Source organism: Marmota flaviventris, chromosome 7, assembly GCF_047511675.1.
Source record: "Marmota flaviventris isolate mMarFla1 chromosome 7, mMarFla1.hap1, whole genome shotgun sequence".
In the NCBI taxonomy this organism is placed as follows: Eukaryota; Metazoa; Chordata; class Mammalia; order Rodentia; family Sciuridae; genus Marmota; species Marmota flaviventris.
Window position 1 is genome coordinate 101670747 of NC_092504.1, and position 15566 is coordinate 101686312.

The following is a 15566-nucleotide window of genomic DNA, read 5'->3' on the forward strand; positions in this document are numbered from 1 at the left end:
TAAATCTGCTAGACCATGTATTAGCAGCTTTCAGGACAGATGCCTTGAAAGTTCTTAGGGAGGTTAAACAAATAGTGTAGCCTAAAACCTCCTCTATAACAAACATACACACAATGGAATTGAAGTCATTAGTGAGTGATGGGGCAGGAAGGGCTTGGGGACTCTGTCTGGACTTTAAAAGCACCTTGCCTCACACAGATTTAAATTATAACTCAGTGGGTTCATAGGCTTTCATCCATTCTAGAAACAAAGAGAAAAACTATCAAATGCCATAATCTGTTTTCTCACTGGGCAAATATCAACAGGATCCACAGTTTTACAATTGTTTCTGTGTTTCCATGTGGTATCTACACGATTCTTTGCACAAATGAGGAAAACAAATAGGTCAATCTGAGTAATTAATCACCTCCCTCTCCTATACTACCAAATCTCTGTGAATAAAAGCTTTCCACTTTTTGTGATCACATTTGAAGTGGTTTGCTTATTATTGAGAGAAAACTACGAAAAAAAAAATCTAGAGCTTACTATTATCCCAAGCCAATTCTAAGTTAAAATTAAACAAAACAAAACATAAACTTCTGCAAAGACAGCTCTCAAAACTTCAGTCAGTGGTACAACTCTGAAAAGGGGGCAGTAGTGCTTTTTTGTTTGCTTTTTTAGGTCCGATCCTCTCAGCTGCCATAATTCCTAACCATAGTCTTTTCTGTTTTCTCTTTAAAGAAAACTATGTTCTTTATCTCACTACGAGGGAAGGGAAACAGCAGGGTTTGGCTAATACAGGTGATGAAGCATACACAATGAGTAGAAATAGTCACATTTTAATACAAGGCAAAAATTTGAGATTTTATAAGAGATATGGCAGCTTTTTGGAGGGGGGTAAGAGAAGAAAGGCTTGACACATTTTGATCCAAAATATCATTGGCTTTTCCGACTGGAATGATCAACTGTCTAAGAATAAACAAACAACAAAAAGTACACTTTTTTTTTTTTTAAACTGACATCTCCTACTGATAAAAGTTCTGTTTAAACTCTCATTCACTGTTTTAAAGATAAACAGTAGATTTTTCAAAAGAACAATTCTCTTATTAATAAACTTTTAGGCATTTTCATTGCATTTTACAGTTTACTCATAACTACCTAGCAAGGAAAGAAAAGTATAATTATTTCAGCATAGAGATTGGAGTTATTAATCTAAAATTTAATTCTTTGCTAATTTACTCAAAGATATAGTCAACCAGGAAATTGATTTTTATAAAGGTTATTTTATGGGCATAAAATACAGGAAAAAGTAATAACAAATGTCAAACTATCTCTTTACTTTATGAAGCCAAATATTTTTAATGCTGAAATTTATCCCTTCAGGGACACTATTATTTTTCAAAACTCCAAATAAATATTGAATCTAAAGATTAATTGGTAATTTCAATTCTCTTCTTTCTTTTCGATTTCTTCTCTTTCCCTGAACTGTTGACTTTCAAAAATTCACAGAATGTGCATGTTTCTTGCAAAGTGGCTTGTCCTTTTTGGAGAAAAATGTCTGACCTTCCAAACTTTCACAACAGACCTGAAAAAGAAGTATTAATTAAGAGACTGTCATTATTTTAATCAAGCATGCCAGAGAAGGGGAAAGTGACTTTTTCCCCCAATGGGATAATATGACAAAGTACTTTAGATGGTTGTGTTAGAAACCCTGACATTTCATGATTACTATGACATTTCATGTAATCTTTGAAAGGCAATGAAGAATGACTTTTTTCTTGGAATATATTCTAATTTATTTAAATCACTGATCATTACTTTTTTATTGGGTGGGAAGTACTTAGTTCTAATGAAAAAATTAATATGTAATGAGGTCACATTAAATATATTTTATCTCCCCAGATTAATTCTAATCAATGCTTTAAATCTGCTTCCTGCTGAAGAGAACTAAAGCATTCAAACAGAAAACACAAGTCAATTGCTTTTCTAAACATGTCCAAGCCCAACTTGAGTCTGTTCCCAAAACACACATTGAGAGACATATAATTGAGATTTCTTTTTAATTCACTCCTTTAATTTCATTCTTTAATGAAATCACCAATTCATGAAATGATTAAAAAAAAAAAATCTTTTGCAGTACTGGGGATTGAACCCAGAACTCACACATTGCTAGATACAAGTTCTACTATACAACTACATCCTCAGCCCAAATTCATGAAAGAGTTAATACATTTAATGTTTATCAGAAAATCCTAGTCAATATCTGCCCAATGTCTGATTATATCATCAGTTTTTCTCACTTATGCCTTCTTGTTTTTCCTCTTGCCTTGGCTAATTACAATGTTCATGAGCAGCTCCACCAGAGAACACAAGATAAATCTTCTAGAAATTGTTACTTTTTATAGACTTCATGAAGTCTAAGAGATGAATGAGGTAAACAAGAAAGAGTTCAAAGGCAATGTTTGGAGAAATCATCTGAATTTAATCAACATTACTTTTTTTCCCCTAAATACAATGGATATCAAGACACTATTAGATATATTAAATCTAAGAAAATAATCAAACATTGGAACAGAGCACCTTTATTGAACATTTACTTTCTAAATTAAAAACAATATGTATTTTAGATGGAGCTCTATCCAAATTATTAAAAATAAAACCAAAAATATTAAAATATCAAATGAAATTAGTAAATATTTTATTAAACATTATAGTCTCAAAAAGAACATTCATGGGTGACTGCTAAGGAAGGAAATGAATCAGCACATAGTTTATTCCCAGTGTTAATTCAATAATAGATTTTAAAAATTGTTTATTTCTATTTTAAGAAGTACCTAATGTTTCTAAAACCTACCAAAAACATCCAATAAAACGAAGTTTCAGAAAAAAAATAACAGACCCTTACTGTTTTAAGAAATACATAGCTTCTCCTTATGGGAAAAAATGTATTAAAAATAGAATTTTCTTTAAGGGTAAAGAGCTTATTGTATACCAAATAATTTCAAGATGTCCCCAAATTTTAATTAATAAACAACTTTTAAAAATCATTGAAAAAAATATTTTTTTTCTTTAGGTTTGAAGGACTAAAAGATACAAGAACTATTATTTCCCTTAAGTGCTTATGCTAGAACTGGCTGTACTGTACCACTTTAATTAGGAGCTTAGAGTTTACTTACTGAGCATACAAAGCAAGTGTCATGCCAGGTATAGCCCAGAGCTTCCAGGAACATGTCACCAGCTTCTATGGGAAATTCACATCCACGGCATATAGTACCAAAAAGGGCATAATAATCTGTTTGGGGTGGGGGAGAGATAATTTAAACGTGATGAAGCTTTAGATTGATAATTCATAGAAAACAGCAACACAATTGAGGTTAAATGAGATCTTGAAGTTAAAGATACTAGTAATTAGAAAAATTTCAGAAGATGGCATAATATTTGGCTTGAGATACATGTTTAACACGTTTCAGGTTTCCCTTGGTAAACAGGTAAACAGGGTAGCATTCTTTCTTATATTTTTCCACATTATACTTCTCAACCCTCTCTAGCTACTTAAATGCCCAAATACGTTAAAAAAATACTATTCTGAGAAATTATCAGTAGACTTGACTGTTTCAAAAAAAATACAAGAGGGGCTGGGGTTGTGGCTCAGTGGCAGAGTGCTTTCCTAGTAGCTGTGAAGCACTGGGTTTGATCCTGAGCACCACATAAAAAATAAATAAATAAACAAAATAAAGGTATTGTGTCTGTTCACACCTAAATTTTTTTTTTAAATACAAGAGGACCTCTAATAAGTAGCAATGGTAAGACTAATTAACATAAATTCTAAATAAATATCTGCTATTGGCAGATTTTCATAGGGTATCTGACTTGGTGAGGAAAACAAGTTATAGAAAACTTCCACGAATAAGGACCATGACTGAGCTTCTAGCTAGACTGTATCACAATATGAGCACAATTTCTTTTATTATATTTTTCTTTCAATTTTATGACTTCATGTAGAAGAACCTTAGCCTGATACCCACTATCTACCTGGCACAGATTAGTTATAGTTGAATTTCTTTCTGAAGAAACTGTTTTGATAAGATCTTTCTCAATTACCAAATTAGAATGTTATCAGCACTTTTATTTCCTTTTATGCATTGACTCACACCACTATGTTGACTCATGGTTCACCTTTTGGCCCCTGACACTAGTCAATCCAACCTGAGCTGGAGGTGCAGTAGGCTGAGACTTGCAGCTTGATTCACTTTTCTCAGTGATCTTTAATATACTCTGGCACCATGCTCAACACATATCCACAGCACCCTACTGTGTGCCAGGCATTGTTCTAGATACCGCAGAGGTACAGTGGTGGAGAAGACAGATGTACTTGCTCTCCTTATGGGACTTTTATGTTCCCATTGAGAACAGCATGCCATAATTTTTTGGATTTTAAAGATAAATGATAACAGTGTGTTTTCAGATCATGATTGATAAGTGCCCTCAAGAAAAGAAAATAGTGTTATGATACAGAATAATAAGTGTAGAGGTTGTACTACATTACATAGGAAAGTTAGGAAAGGCTTCTCAGTGGAGATAGTAGTTTCGAAGAGACTTGAAGACTGAGGCAGAATCACCACAGAAAACCTGGACAAGAACACTCCAGTTAGAAGAAATAATAAGTACAAAAGCTCTGATGCAGGAAGAATCTTAGCATGCTCAGAAATAGCAAAGGGGCCAGGTATGGCCCAAATCTAGTAACATAGAACATAAGGTGGTAGATGAGGTTGGCAAAGCGGGCTGTAGCAAGGATTATAATTTTATATGGAAGTCACTAAAGGGTTTTAAGCAATCTTATTTACATTTTTAAAAACATTACTGAGGTTTCTCTGTAGCTGCTATTTGGGGGTTGGGGGTGAGGAGATACACCCTTTAGTTAGTGATTACAATTTTGAACAAAGGGCAAGAACAAGTTGGGTTTAGTGGTGATACTTGAGATGGAGAGAAACAAATAGTACAATATCCTGCTGGGTGATGGGAGTGGAGGGAGAACTGCCAAGGTTTACTCACTAGATTGGATGTGGGAAGAATAGGGAAAAGGGTAGAATCTAAAGTCATCTCTAGGTTTTTGGATAGTGGACAATGGGGCCATTTATTGGGATGGGGAACTATGTAAAAAACTGATTTGAGGGGCTGGAGTTGTGGCTCAGTGGTAGAACACTCGCTTTGCATGTGCAAGACTCTAGGTTCGATCCTCAGCACCACGTAAAAATAAATAAGTGAAATAAAAATAAATATTAAAAAAACTGATTTGAGAGGTTAAAGAAAAAGACAGAACAAAAAATGGACCAAATTGAAGGAACATTTAAATAGATCTTCAATAATATTTTTATCTTTCTATAAGCAATTCTTTGGGTTTTTAAAATATTGCTTCTTGGAATATGTTAAATATGACATTAAGGTTAGATAGTTATATGTTTTGACTAGAGAAGAACAATCTTTCAGTTAGAATGTCTTGCAAAGTGTCTAAAAAAATCATACCAACTGACTTGAACAAGAAGCATAAAAAAACAGAAAATTAAGTGGAATTACAAAATGTGAAATATTCTTGTTGGATAGGGTCGGCAGCCTGGAGCCCACCTATACCAAAACTGCCCACAGGATAGTTTATTGGAATTTCTAGGACTTTCTGATGGATGATCCAAGTGGTTCTTGATTAAGGAGACAAAGAAAAGGTTAAAACAAAAAAAAGAGAGAGAGAGAACATTGAGTGGGCAAGGAAGGTAGAGTGCTATTAATTCTGACTGCCCTAGAATATTCCCTTCTAGCAACACATTTTAGATTTAAGGTAAAATAAAAATAAAACTTAATAGTGGGGGGCTGGAATTGTACCTCAGTGGTATAGTGCTTGCCTTACATGTATGAGGCACTGGGTTCAATTTTTAGCACCACATAAAAATAAATAAAAATAAAATAAAGATATTGTGTCCATGTACAACTAAAAAAAAGTAAAAAAAAAAATCAGTAGTGGGAATGTAATGACAATGAGTGGAGATATGAGATCAGAAAAATATTTCATATTTTTAATATGTACTGTGGTAGCAATATCTAATCAAGGGCAATATTAATAAGTATTAGAAAGGTTCACTTATAGACACTGCAAAGGAAAAGAACGCATTTAGAGATCAGAAAATAAGACAAATGGAGGAGATAGGTCCATACAGCCTAGTTTAAAGCAATTGTAGCAAAGGAGCAGTCCAAATAGGTATTATCCTACCACTCAATAAAAGTAACACAGGATTTCAAGTTTATTTGCAAGACAGTTGTCTTTTGTTTTAGTATTTATTTTTTAGTTGTAGGTGGACATAATATCTTTATTTCATTTTTATGTGGTGCTGCTGAGGTTTGAACCCAATGCCTCATGTGTGCTAGGCGAGCACTCTACCACTGAGCCACAACCCCAGCCCAAGACAGTTGTCTTAAAAAGCAAATCAGTAAAATTTTTATCATATTCTAAAGCTAAACATTTCTCATGTTTATAATCACTTAAAATTCACTATTATACTATAAGAAGTGGCTTTAGGATACATGATTTGGTAGAATGTGTATCCATAAATTATTAGAGATTCAAAAAAAAAAACATTCTTCCTACTAAGTACTGCTTACTTTTCTTTTATTTTTTGTAGTGCTAGGAATTAAACCTGGGGCTCCACACATGCCAAGCAAATGCTTTTATCACTGAGCTACATCCCAAGCCCTAGTACTGCTTGCATTCTTAATTCTCATAATGAGGTCTGTAATGTCTATTTTGACAAAGTCACAAAAAAAGTTTTAGTAGTTTATTTTTTGCTATATATTTAGGGTAATGTTAAATTCCTCAAAAACAATAAGAAAAACTACTTAGCTTAGTATTTTCTTTTCACTTCATAGTAATATAAGGGGTTTATTCAAAACTCAAGCAACTAATGGCTCTTGATCTTACCAGTCTCACAATAGGGCTCCCCATCCTCCAAGTGAAAAACATTATTACGAATGGGTTTTCCACAGGCCACACACAAAAAACAGGAAACATGCCAAGTTTGCTTCAAAGCATTGATAACTTCCTGTTACAGAAAGGTAATTGGATTTAAAGAGAGATCACAATGAGCACACACTAATGCTTATTCTAACAGCTGTACCTGTACAAGTTCGAGGTAACCCAAAGCAGACACAGACTTCATCTTTCCGTTAAAGCAATAGGAGATACTTAAGGACAGACTCACACGTCATTGAAACCTATGCACTTTAATTTGTATTTTTCACAAACACAAATCAATGAACTTATTTAAAGAATTATTACCACTATATGGTATATATGGTGACTAAGGGGAACATTTCATAAAGTGTTTTGACAGTTATGTTCTGCTTTCTCTCAAAAGTGTCAGGAAATGTTAATTTACAAAAGTTTTTATCTTAAAGATGTCCGGGCGGGGGAAGCATTTAAAAACTAAAACAAACCCTATACTTTGGTGCATTATTGAAGCAATAATGTAATCAGTATAATCCAATCAGTTTAGTGTGTGTTCAGCTTTTTGAAAATCAGATATGACTATGCTATGTACTTAAGCAAGTGTCTATGATTTGAACCATAAAGCCTAGATTCTGGTTGGCAGTAGCTTTATGGTTAAATATACCAAGTACTAACCATTTAGGCTGGATTAGTTAGTAAAACTTGTTTGGAGGAGTTGGTTTTGCAAGGAATTATCTCTTTAGATTGAGAAAAAGAAGTCATTAAAATAATTTATGAAGAATAATTATTTGGTAATGTATTCTTTCTAATTCCTTTGCTAACTTTATTAGACTTACTTCATTTTTGTTTTATTAGCTATTCTTGAATCCACAGAAGACATTAATACACTAAAACAGTATTAATGTATATCCTACTAATTATTTATTAACATTTGGGAAGGTACAGTTTGAATCATTCTACTCTTTGGGCCCCAACATATTCTACAAATTAATAACACTAATATTTCATGCAGCATATTTGTAATTTAAAGTGTCTTCAATAGTTTTAGTCACATTTCAAGGTATACTCATAATTCACACTAACTTTCTCTCACTGTGAATTAGAGTTTCATTTTCATATTAGTGTATTAGTTGGAATTCAGTAAAGTCATTTCCAATCAACAAAGCCATTTCCTTCTATATCAGGCCAGGTACCTTAATTTATTCTAAGATCAAATTACAACTTCTAGTCACTCTCAAGAAATGCCTGACACTTACTTGTAACTGCAAACTAGATATTCCAGAATAGGATATTCATTGATTCATCATTCTTCATTATGTAGCTACTCCTAAATTATTTTCTTAAGGAAAAAAAGGCCCATGGTTTGAAATTATTTTTCTATCACATGTACTCTCGTAAAACTGAAGTTACATTTTTAAACTTTATATGCATTCAAGAAAAATATATTCAATTATAAGTCTCATGTTTTATATATTTCACGAGGTCAGTGTCCTGTGCATGAACCCTGACAAGTGGGTAAATGCTGCTCTTATAAAAGCTATGGAATTTAATTTAAAACAGTGAAGGTGTCAGTTCTGAGGACTCTGATGTGTGTGGTCCTGTGTGACCTCTTCATTCCTGAGCAAACAGGGTCCTGTTGAGGTAGCACACCCACAGTAAATTATTTTTCCCCTACAGTGGCTAGACTTTCACCAGACAAACCAGCACTCAGTAAGACAAAACCAAAGGCAACCTAACCCCATGAGTCTGATATATTTCTCCAGAGGTCTATTTAGTTTTGCTTTACAATAATACATAGTGATGAAATCAAAGAGGGTTGATAAAGCAAGAAGAAAATAAAAAAAGCAAAAACGATGGAAGAGTTTTACAACAAACAGCTATTGTGTTTTTTGCTTTAAAACTCACTAAGAATAAAAGAGCAGTTTCCAATACTTACTCCAAGGATCTTCCTTTGGCATCGACCACATTCTGGAGCAAAGAATTTCTCATAGCAGAGCTCACAATACAGTGCTCCCTTCTCCTCTACAAATCCAATGTAGGCCATCGTATTTTTGCAGTGAGCGCAGTTAAATTCTTCTGGGTGCCAAGATTTCCCCAGTGCTACTAGGAATGGTCCCCTGCCAGAAGAAAAGAGATCAACTTGGCTCAAGGATTAAAGTTTCTAAAGTTAGCCTAGATAGGACCTCTTTTATGAAATGTCCAATCAAATACTTGCTTATTTTCCTTCTCAATGACTAAACACAGGGGTGCTGTAAATTTCCATAGGAACTCTCTGCATTTATGGAAACAGAAAAAGGGAGTGGAGTAAGAGCCCTTAAGGATTCCTTCAAGAAAAGCCACCCTTCCCTCCTTTTACTGTCTGCAGGGGTTCCAAGGGATGTTTTAATAAGCTGCAGTGAATCAATCTGTCTACATCACAATTAGGATTGAGAATGAGAATGCTAACTGGGACAGACTATGAAACAACTAGAAAAACAACATAATGTAGATCTTATTCATCTACATTATGCAGAGATGAGAATTTGCCATTTCTAGAAAATAAAAGAAAAAAATCCAATTTGGTAATGTCAGAGTCTTAAAAACAGTAGTATTTATTCCCCGAGAAAAGAAAATACTCTAGGGAATTTCTCTTGCTTACACACTGTATCATATACATATATATTAACATTATTAAACATATCAAAATTATGTTTTTGGGCCCCAACATATTCTACAAATTAATAACCTCCCCAAAATTATTACAAATTAAAATACCCCCCCCCCAAATTACTACAGAAATGTGAACTGTATATTATGGATTGTTTGAAGCCACTTGGAAAGTTTTTGTTTTTGTTTTATTTTGGTGGAATCCAGGGGGGCTTTATCAATTAGCTACATCCTTAGCCCTTTTTATTTTTTATTTTGAGACAGGGTCTCACTAAGTTGTCCAAGTTGGCCTGGAACTTGTGATATTCCTTCCTCAGCCTCCTGAGTAGTTGGGGTTACAGGTGTGTGCCACCATACTGGTAGAAAGATTTTATCTAATTAAAATAAGACTGATTTTAAAATATTTTTATTTTATTGTGATTCTTAAGAACATTTAACGTAAGAACTACTCAACAGATTCTTAAGTACGCAACACAATATTGCTAACCATGGGCATATTGTTGTACAGTAGCTGTGTAGATCTTATTCATCTTATATAGCTGAAATTTTACACCCACTATTTAGCAACTCTCCCCTCCCCATCTCCCTAAACATGACAAATTTTTAATGCACATTTGTATCACGGTAACATATGTTTGCAAAGAGATTTTTTTTTTTCCATTAAATACTATACAGTCATGAACTGATAAGATGAGCTTGGTTTGACAGGAATCCATTATGAAGCCTTATCTGGTCATGAAGCCTGCAGAAATGAACCTTTCTAGCCTCTGCAACACACTTTTCAGTAGATACATCATACTAATCTTTATTCATAGAGTGGCTTTACCTCCAAGGCACTTTTACACTTATCTAATTTGTCCATGCAACATTCCTGTGAGATAGACCAGGGCAGTTATTACAAACTCAGTTTAACAGATGGAGTGGCTAAGATACAGAATGTTCAAAAGATATGACAAATATCAAAATCACTGACTGAGTCAAGGCCAGAAGCTGAACTTCCTAATTTCTAGTTATTACTCAGTCAACTGACAGTCTGCCTTCAATCTCATTACCATCCAACACCATCATTGAGTGAGCACAAGGTAATTGTCGGTAAGCATCCGATACCAGACTTCTAGGCAGATTAATAATAGGAAAAGTCACAGCCATGAGTATCACAAAGCTGAAGCATTTTAAAATTTTTGACAATGACATAAGGCTTGCTATTCAATAACAATATGCAATTGGTCAATTCTTTGTAAATGAACACAATACCTTTATTTTATTTGTTTATTTTTTCATGTGGTGCTGAGGATCGGAACAAACCCAGCTCCTCATGTATGCTGGCAAGCACTCTACCACTTAGGCACAGCCCCAGCCCCTGCCCATCCATTTTTAACTGGTTTATAAAAGAGTCCTATTCAACAAGTTCCTTCTTTGGTTTTCTTAGTATATATTTGGCAAGTAGTTCACTTTCAAAGATAAATCATGCATGCATGAGACCCTGAGTTCAATCACCAGTATCTCAAAACAACAAACTTTCTGAAGGACATATAATCCATTTTCCAGATTTTCTAAATAAAATATGTGTTGGGACCACGTCAAATCAGGAGAGAACTGGGTTATCTGAATCAAAGCATTTGGGCCTTACCTGCTCCACAGAATTATTCCTCTTATAAACAGTGCCTGGTGAGATACATAAGCTTATACTGACAGGTATTAGAGGAAATAGCTCTAAGGAAGTCACCTTTGCTTTTCCTGTAAGCTGTGGTTGAGAGTGATCTTAGATCACACAGGGTCCTTCTCATGTGGACTGCTTTAAAAAATTCCTATCAGATTTTTGCAATAAGAAACAGTTTTTGCTTCTTAGCAAAAGTTTTCTTTTTATTTTATTATGAAATAGGTTGCAAAATGAATTTTCTTTTTTGATAGACCATTAGAAGGCTTAAAGCCAAGTCACAGGCAAATCTGTAGGTTATTATTGTATATAATGCCCAGTCTCAACACTAGCTTCATTTTTAATGGTCCAATCCATGATTCTCATTCTTTTGCCTCCTTAGGTAATTCAAAGGTCATCTTATTTTCATGTATTCCTAAAAAGTCTTTTAAAAATTTTGACATGTCGTTCTATTAATAAATATTTAAAATTATAGTCTAGTAAAAGAAGAACTATAAACTATTTTATTAGTACTTTCCAAATATGAATAGTGAAAGGAATTCTAGAAAGTAAAGAAATTTTCTCTGTACCTTTAAAACATGAGTTAAAATATGACCCTTGCTCTTGCCACATGTCCTTCCTTAATTAAACACACTCAGGACAAACACCAGCCTAACCTGATACCCCTGGCTGTACTCAAAGAGCATCTTTCTCAGGTATCCCCTTGACAAGAGTGATATATAGATTAGACAATAAAATCTCTTATATATAAGAAAGTGTCTTCTTATCTGTGTCAGCAAAGACTAATTTAACAAATTCATTAACACAGGATTAACACTAAAAAAGTTCTTCTTGTTCCAGGTAGGATTGGGTTTCCATTTGTGAACCGGAAGGACAGGCTCGGATACTGCAAATTGGAATTAAACCTTCAGCTACCTCTTATAATACTCCACACCCTCAGCACTTACTAAATACATGTTGACTGACAATGAAAAGGAGGAGAGAGTGTTAAGGCATTTGATTGGTTAAGAGAGGAGCTAGGCATGGTATGAAACTTTACCCTATTTATCTTCTGTGACTTATGCCAAAAAGAGTGGGGAGGGAAGGTAGGGAAGAATGCCAAGGAAGAACTGAGAGAAAAAGAAAAGCTTACAAACAGAAAGGTGAAAGGAACTGCAAATTTCAATAGGCACAAGGTAAAAGGGATATAGCTTCAAAAACAAATACTTCTTGCTTCCCTTTGCTATTTAATTCTCACAATAGCCTTAGTGACAGAAATTAATTCTATGATATAGATGAAGAAAAATATCAGAAAAGTGAGTCAACTTTCCTTAAGACCATGTGAATGATGAATTACACAGCTCGAATCTTCCAAAGTCTAGCCATACAGATTAACAACTAATGTTACTGCATCAAAAGAAATTAAAAACAAAAGTCTACCAAAGCCACTTAAAAAAAAAACAAAAAAAAAACAACGATAAAACTTGTGCTCCAAAACTGAACTCAAAGTGCATCAGGACCTAGGCATTAGACAGAGACCCTGTGCCTAACAGAAGAAAAAGTAGGCCCAAATCTCCATCCTGTCGGCTTAGGAACCTACTTCCTTAACAAGACTCCTAAAATGCAAGAAGTAAAATCAAGAATCAACAAATGGGATGGTATCAAACTAAAAAGCTTCTTCACAGCAAAGGAAACAATCAAGATCATGAAAAGAGAACCTACAGACTGGGCATAAATCTTTACCACCTGCACCTCAGTTACAGCATTAATCTCCAGGATACACAAAGAACTCAAAAAAACTTAACACACACACACACACACACACACAAAACAAAACAAAAAACAAACAAAAAACCACTTAAATAATCCAATCAACATATGTGCAGAGGAACTGAACTGAAACTTCACAGAAGAAGAAATATGATCAGTCAACAAATATATGAGAAAATGTTCAACAACTCTAGTAGTTAGAGCAATGCAAGTTAAAATTACACCGAAATTTCATCTCACTCTAGTCAGAATGGCAATAATCAAGAATACAAGCAACAATAAATGTTGGCGTGGATGTGGAGGAAAAGGTACAATTATACATTGCTGGTGGGACTGCAAACTGGTGCAACCTCTCTGGAAAGCAGTATGGAGAGTTCTCAGAAAACCTGGAATGAAACCACCATTTGACCCAGTTATCCCACTCCTGGATATATACCCAAAGGACTCAAAATTAGCATACTACAGTGATGCTACCCCACATCAATGTTTATAGCAGCTCAATTCACAATAGCTAAACTATGCCACCAACCTAGGTGCCCTTCAACACATGAATGGATACAGAAAATACAATATATATACACAATGGAATATTACTCAGCCATAAAGAGAAATGAAATCATGGCATTTGCTGATAAATGGATGGAGCTAGAGAACATCATGTTAAGTAAAATAAGCCAATCCCCACAAACCAAAGGCCAAATATCCTCTCTGATATATGGATGCTGATTCACAATGGGTTGGGGAGTTGAAGTTCACCAGATTAGACAGGAGGAGGTGGGGGAAAGGGAGAGAGAATGGGAATGGGAAGGACAGTAGAATGAATCAGACATAGCTTTCCTGTGGTCATATATGAATACATGACCAATGTAATCCCACATCATGTACCACCAGAAGAATGGGAAGATGTTCTCCATGTACGTATAATATGTCAACATACATTCTACTGTCATGTGTAACTAAAAAGAAAAAAAAAAGTAAATTTAAAAAACCTGTGCTCAAAAACAAAAATAGAATCTCAAATTCCACTTAACTAGATATAAAAAGAATATAAATATATGTCATTTTTATTTTGACCAACTTTTTTGGGAGGTGATTAAAACTTTTTTCTTTCCATATTTTTTTTAGTTGTAAATACGATAGGATTGTTGTTACATATTCATATATGCACATAATATAACAATATAGTTTGGCCAATATCACTCCCCAGCACTTTCCCTCTCCCTTTGCTCTTCCCACCCCCAGGGTGCCTTTCCTCTACTGATATTTCTTGGATTTTCACGATATCCTTGCCCCCCACCTTTTTTTTTCTTTTTCCTCTCTCGTTTCCACATATGAGAAGCATTCGACTCTTGACCTTCTGAGTTTGGCTTATTTCACTTAACATATTTCAAGTCATCCATTTTCTTGGAAATGACATAATTTCATTTTCTTTTAATGGCTGAGTAAAACTCCATTGCAAATACACACACACACATATACACACATACCCCACATTTTCTTTACCCATTCATGTGTTGAGGGACATGTAGGCTGATTCCATAGTTTGGCTATTGTGAATTGTGCTACCATAAACATGTGTATTCATGTATTACTCTAGCGTGATGACTTTTTAATTCTTTAGGATAAATATCAAGGAGTGGTATAGCTGGGTCATGTGGTGTTCCACACCTAGTCTTTTGAGGAATCTCCATACTGATTTCTAGTGGCTGCACTAATTTACAATCCCACCAACAGTGTAAAAGTGTTACTTCTTATCAACACCCTCTCCATTGTTTATTATTGTTTGTGTTCTTGATGACTGCCATTCTGACTGGCATGAAATGAAATCTCATGTGTAGTTTTGATTTGCATTTCCCTAATTGCTAATAATGTTGAACATTTTCTCATGAATTTGCTAGCCATTTGTTTTTCTTCTTTTGATAAGTGTTTGCTTAAGTCATTTGCCCATTTATTAACTGGGTTATTTGGTGTTTTTTTTTTTTTTGGTGTTAAGTTTTTTTGAATTCTTTATATATTCTAGATATTAATCTTCTGTAAACTGACCAACTTTTAGGAAGGGCCTACCTAGCATGAGTGAAGAGACCAAGAACAATACAAGCAGAGAAACAGAATGAAAACAAAAAAGATAATTGGGAGAAACTGCACATACACAGACTCATAACACATGCAAAGACACACCTAGCAAAAGATTAAAAGAGAATCAAACCAGAGAATACTAAATTAGAAAGAATAATCAACTTTCCTAAAGACGGGAAACACCATATTTGTCACTCTTTAATTCTTCAGTTTCAGTGGATTATGCCCTGAGTTTCCAATTTAGAACATTAAAAAAATATATACATACACACACACACACACACACACACACACACACACACACACACATATAGTTCCACCTTTGTTGAATATTATCTTTTATTTATAGCTCTTTAAAATACTGCATTTTAAGAGAGTTGTGAGGCCAACTATAGTTTTATATTTTAAAGGCATAAATAACTTGCTCCCTCAAGAATAAACTCAAAGTTATAATGAGTTTAAACATAA

At 34.3% G+C, this 15566-nt stretch overlaps 1 protein-coding gene across 7 annotated transcripts in view; it reads right to left on the reverse strand.

Moving 5' to 3' along the window:
• Positions 1 to 802: 802 nt before the first annotated feature.
• Pdlim5 (PDZ and LIM domain 5) overlaps positions 803 to 15566 on the reverse strand; it is a 212571-nt gene continuing 197807 nt past the window's right edge. For 6 of the 7 annotated variants that reach the window (XM_071614532.1, XM_071614531.1, XM_071614530.1 and 3 more), the window contains 4 exons: positions 8907 to 9087; positions 6944 to 7064; positions 3156 to 3271; positions 803 to 1564 (listed from right to left, as the gene is read on the reverse strand). In XM_071614532.1, the coding sequence (XP_071470633.1) occupies positions 1475 to 1564; positions 3156 to 3271; positions 6944 to 7064; positions 8907 to 9087 (508 nt within the window). In that variant the 3' untranslated portion in view covers positions 803 to 1474. Of the gene's footprint in view, positions 1565 to 2279; positions 2397 to 3155; positions 3272 to 6943; positions 7065 to 8906; positions 9088 to 15566 lie in introns of all 7 variants that reach the window. The other variant, XR_011708012.1, reaches the window with a different exon arrangement.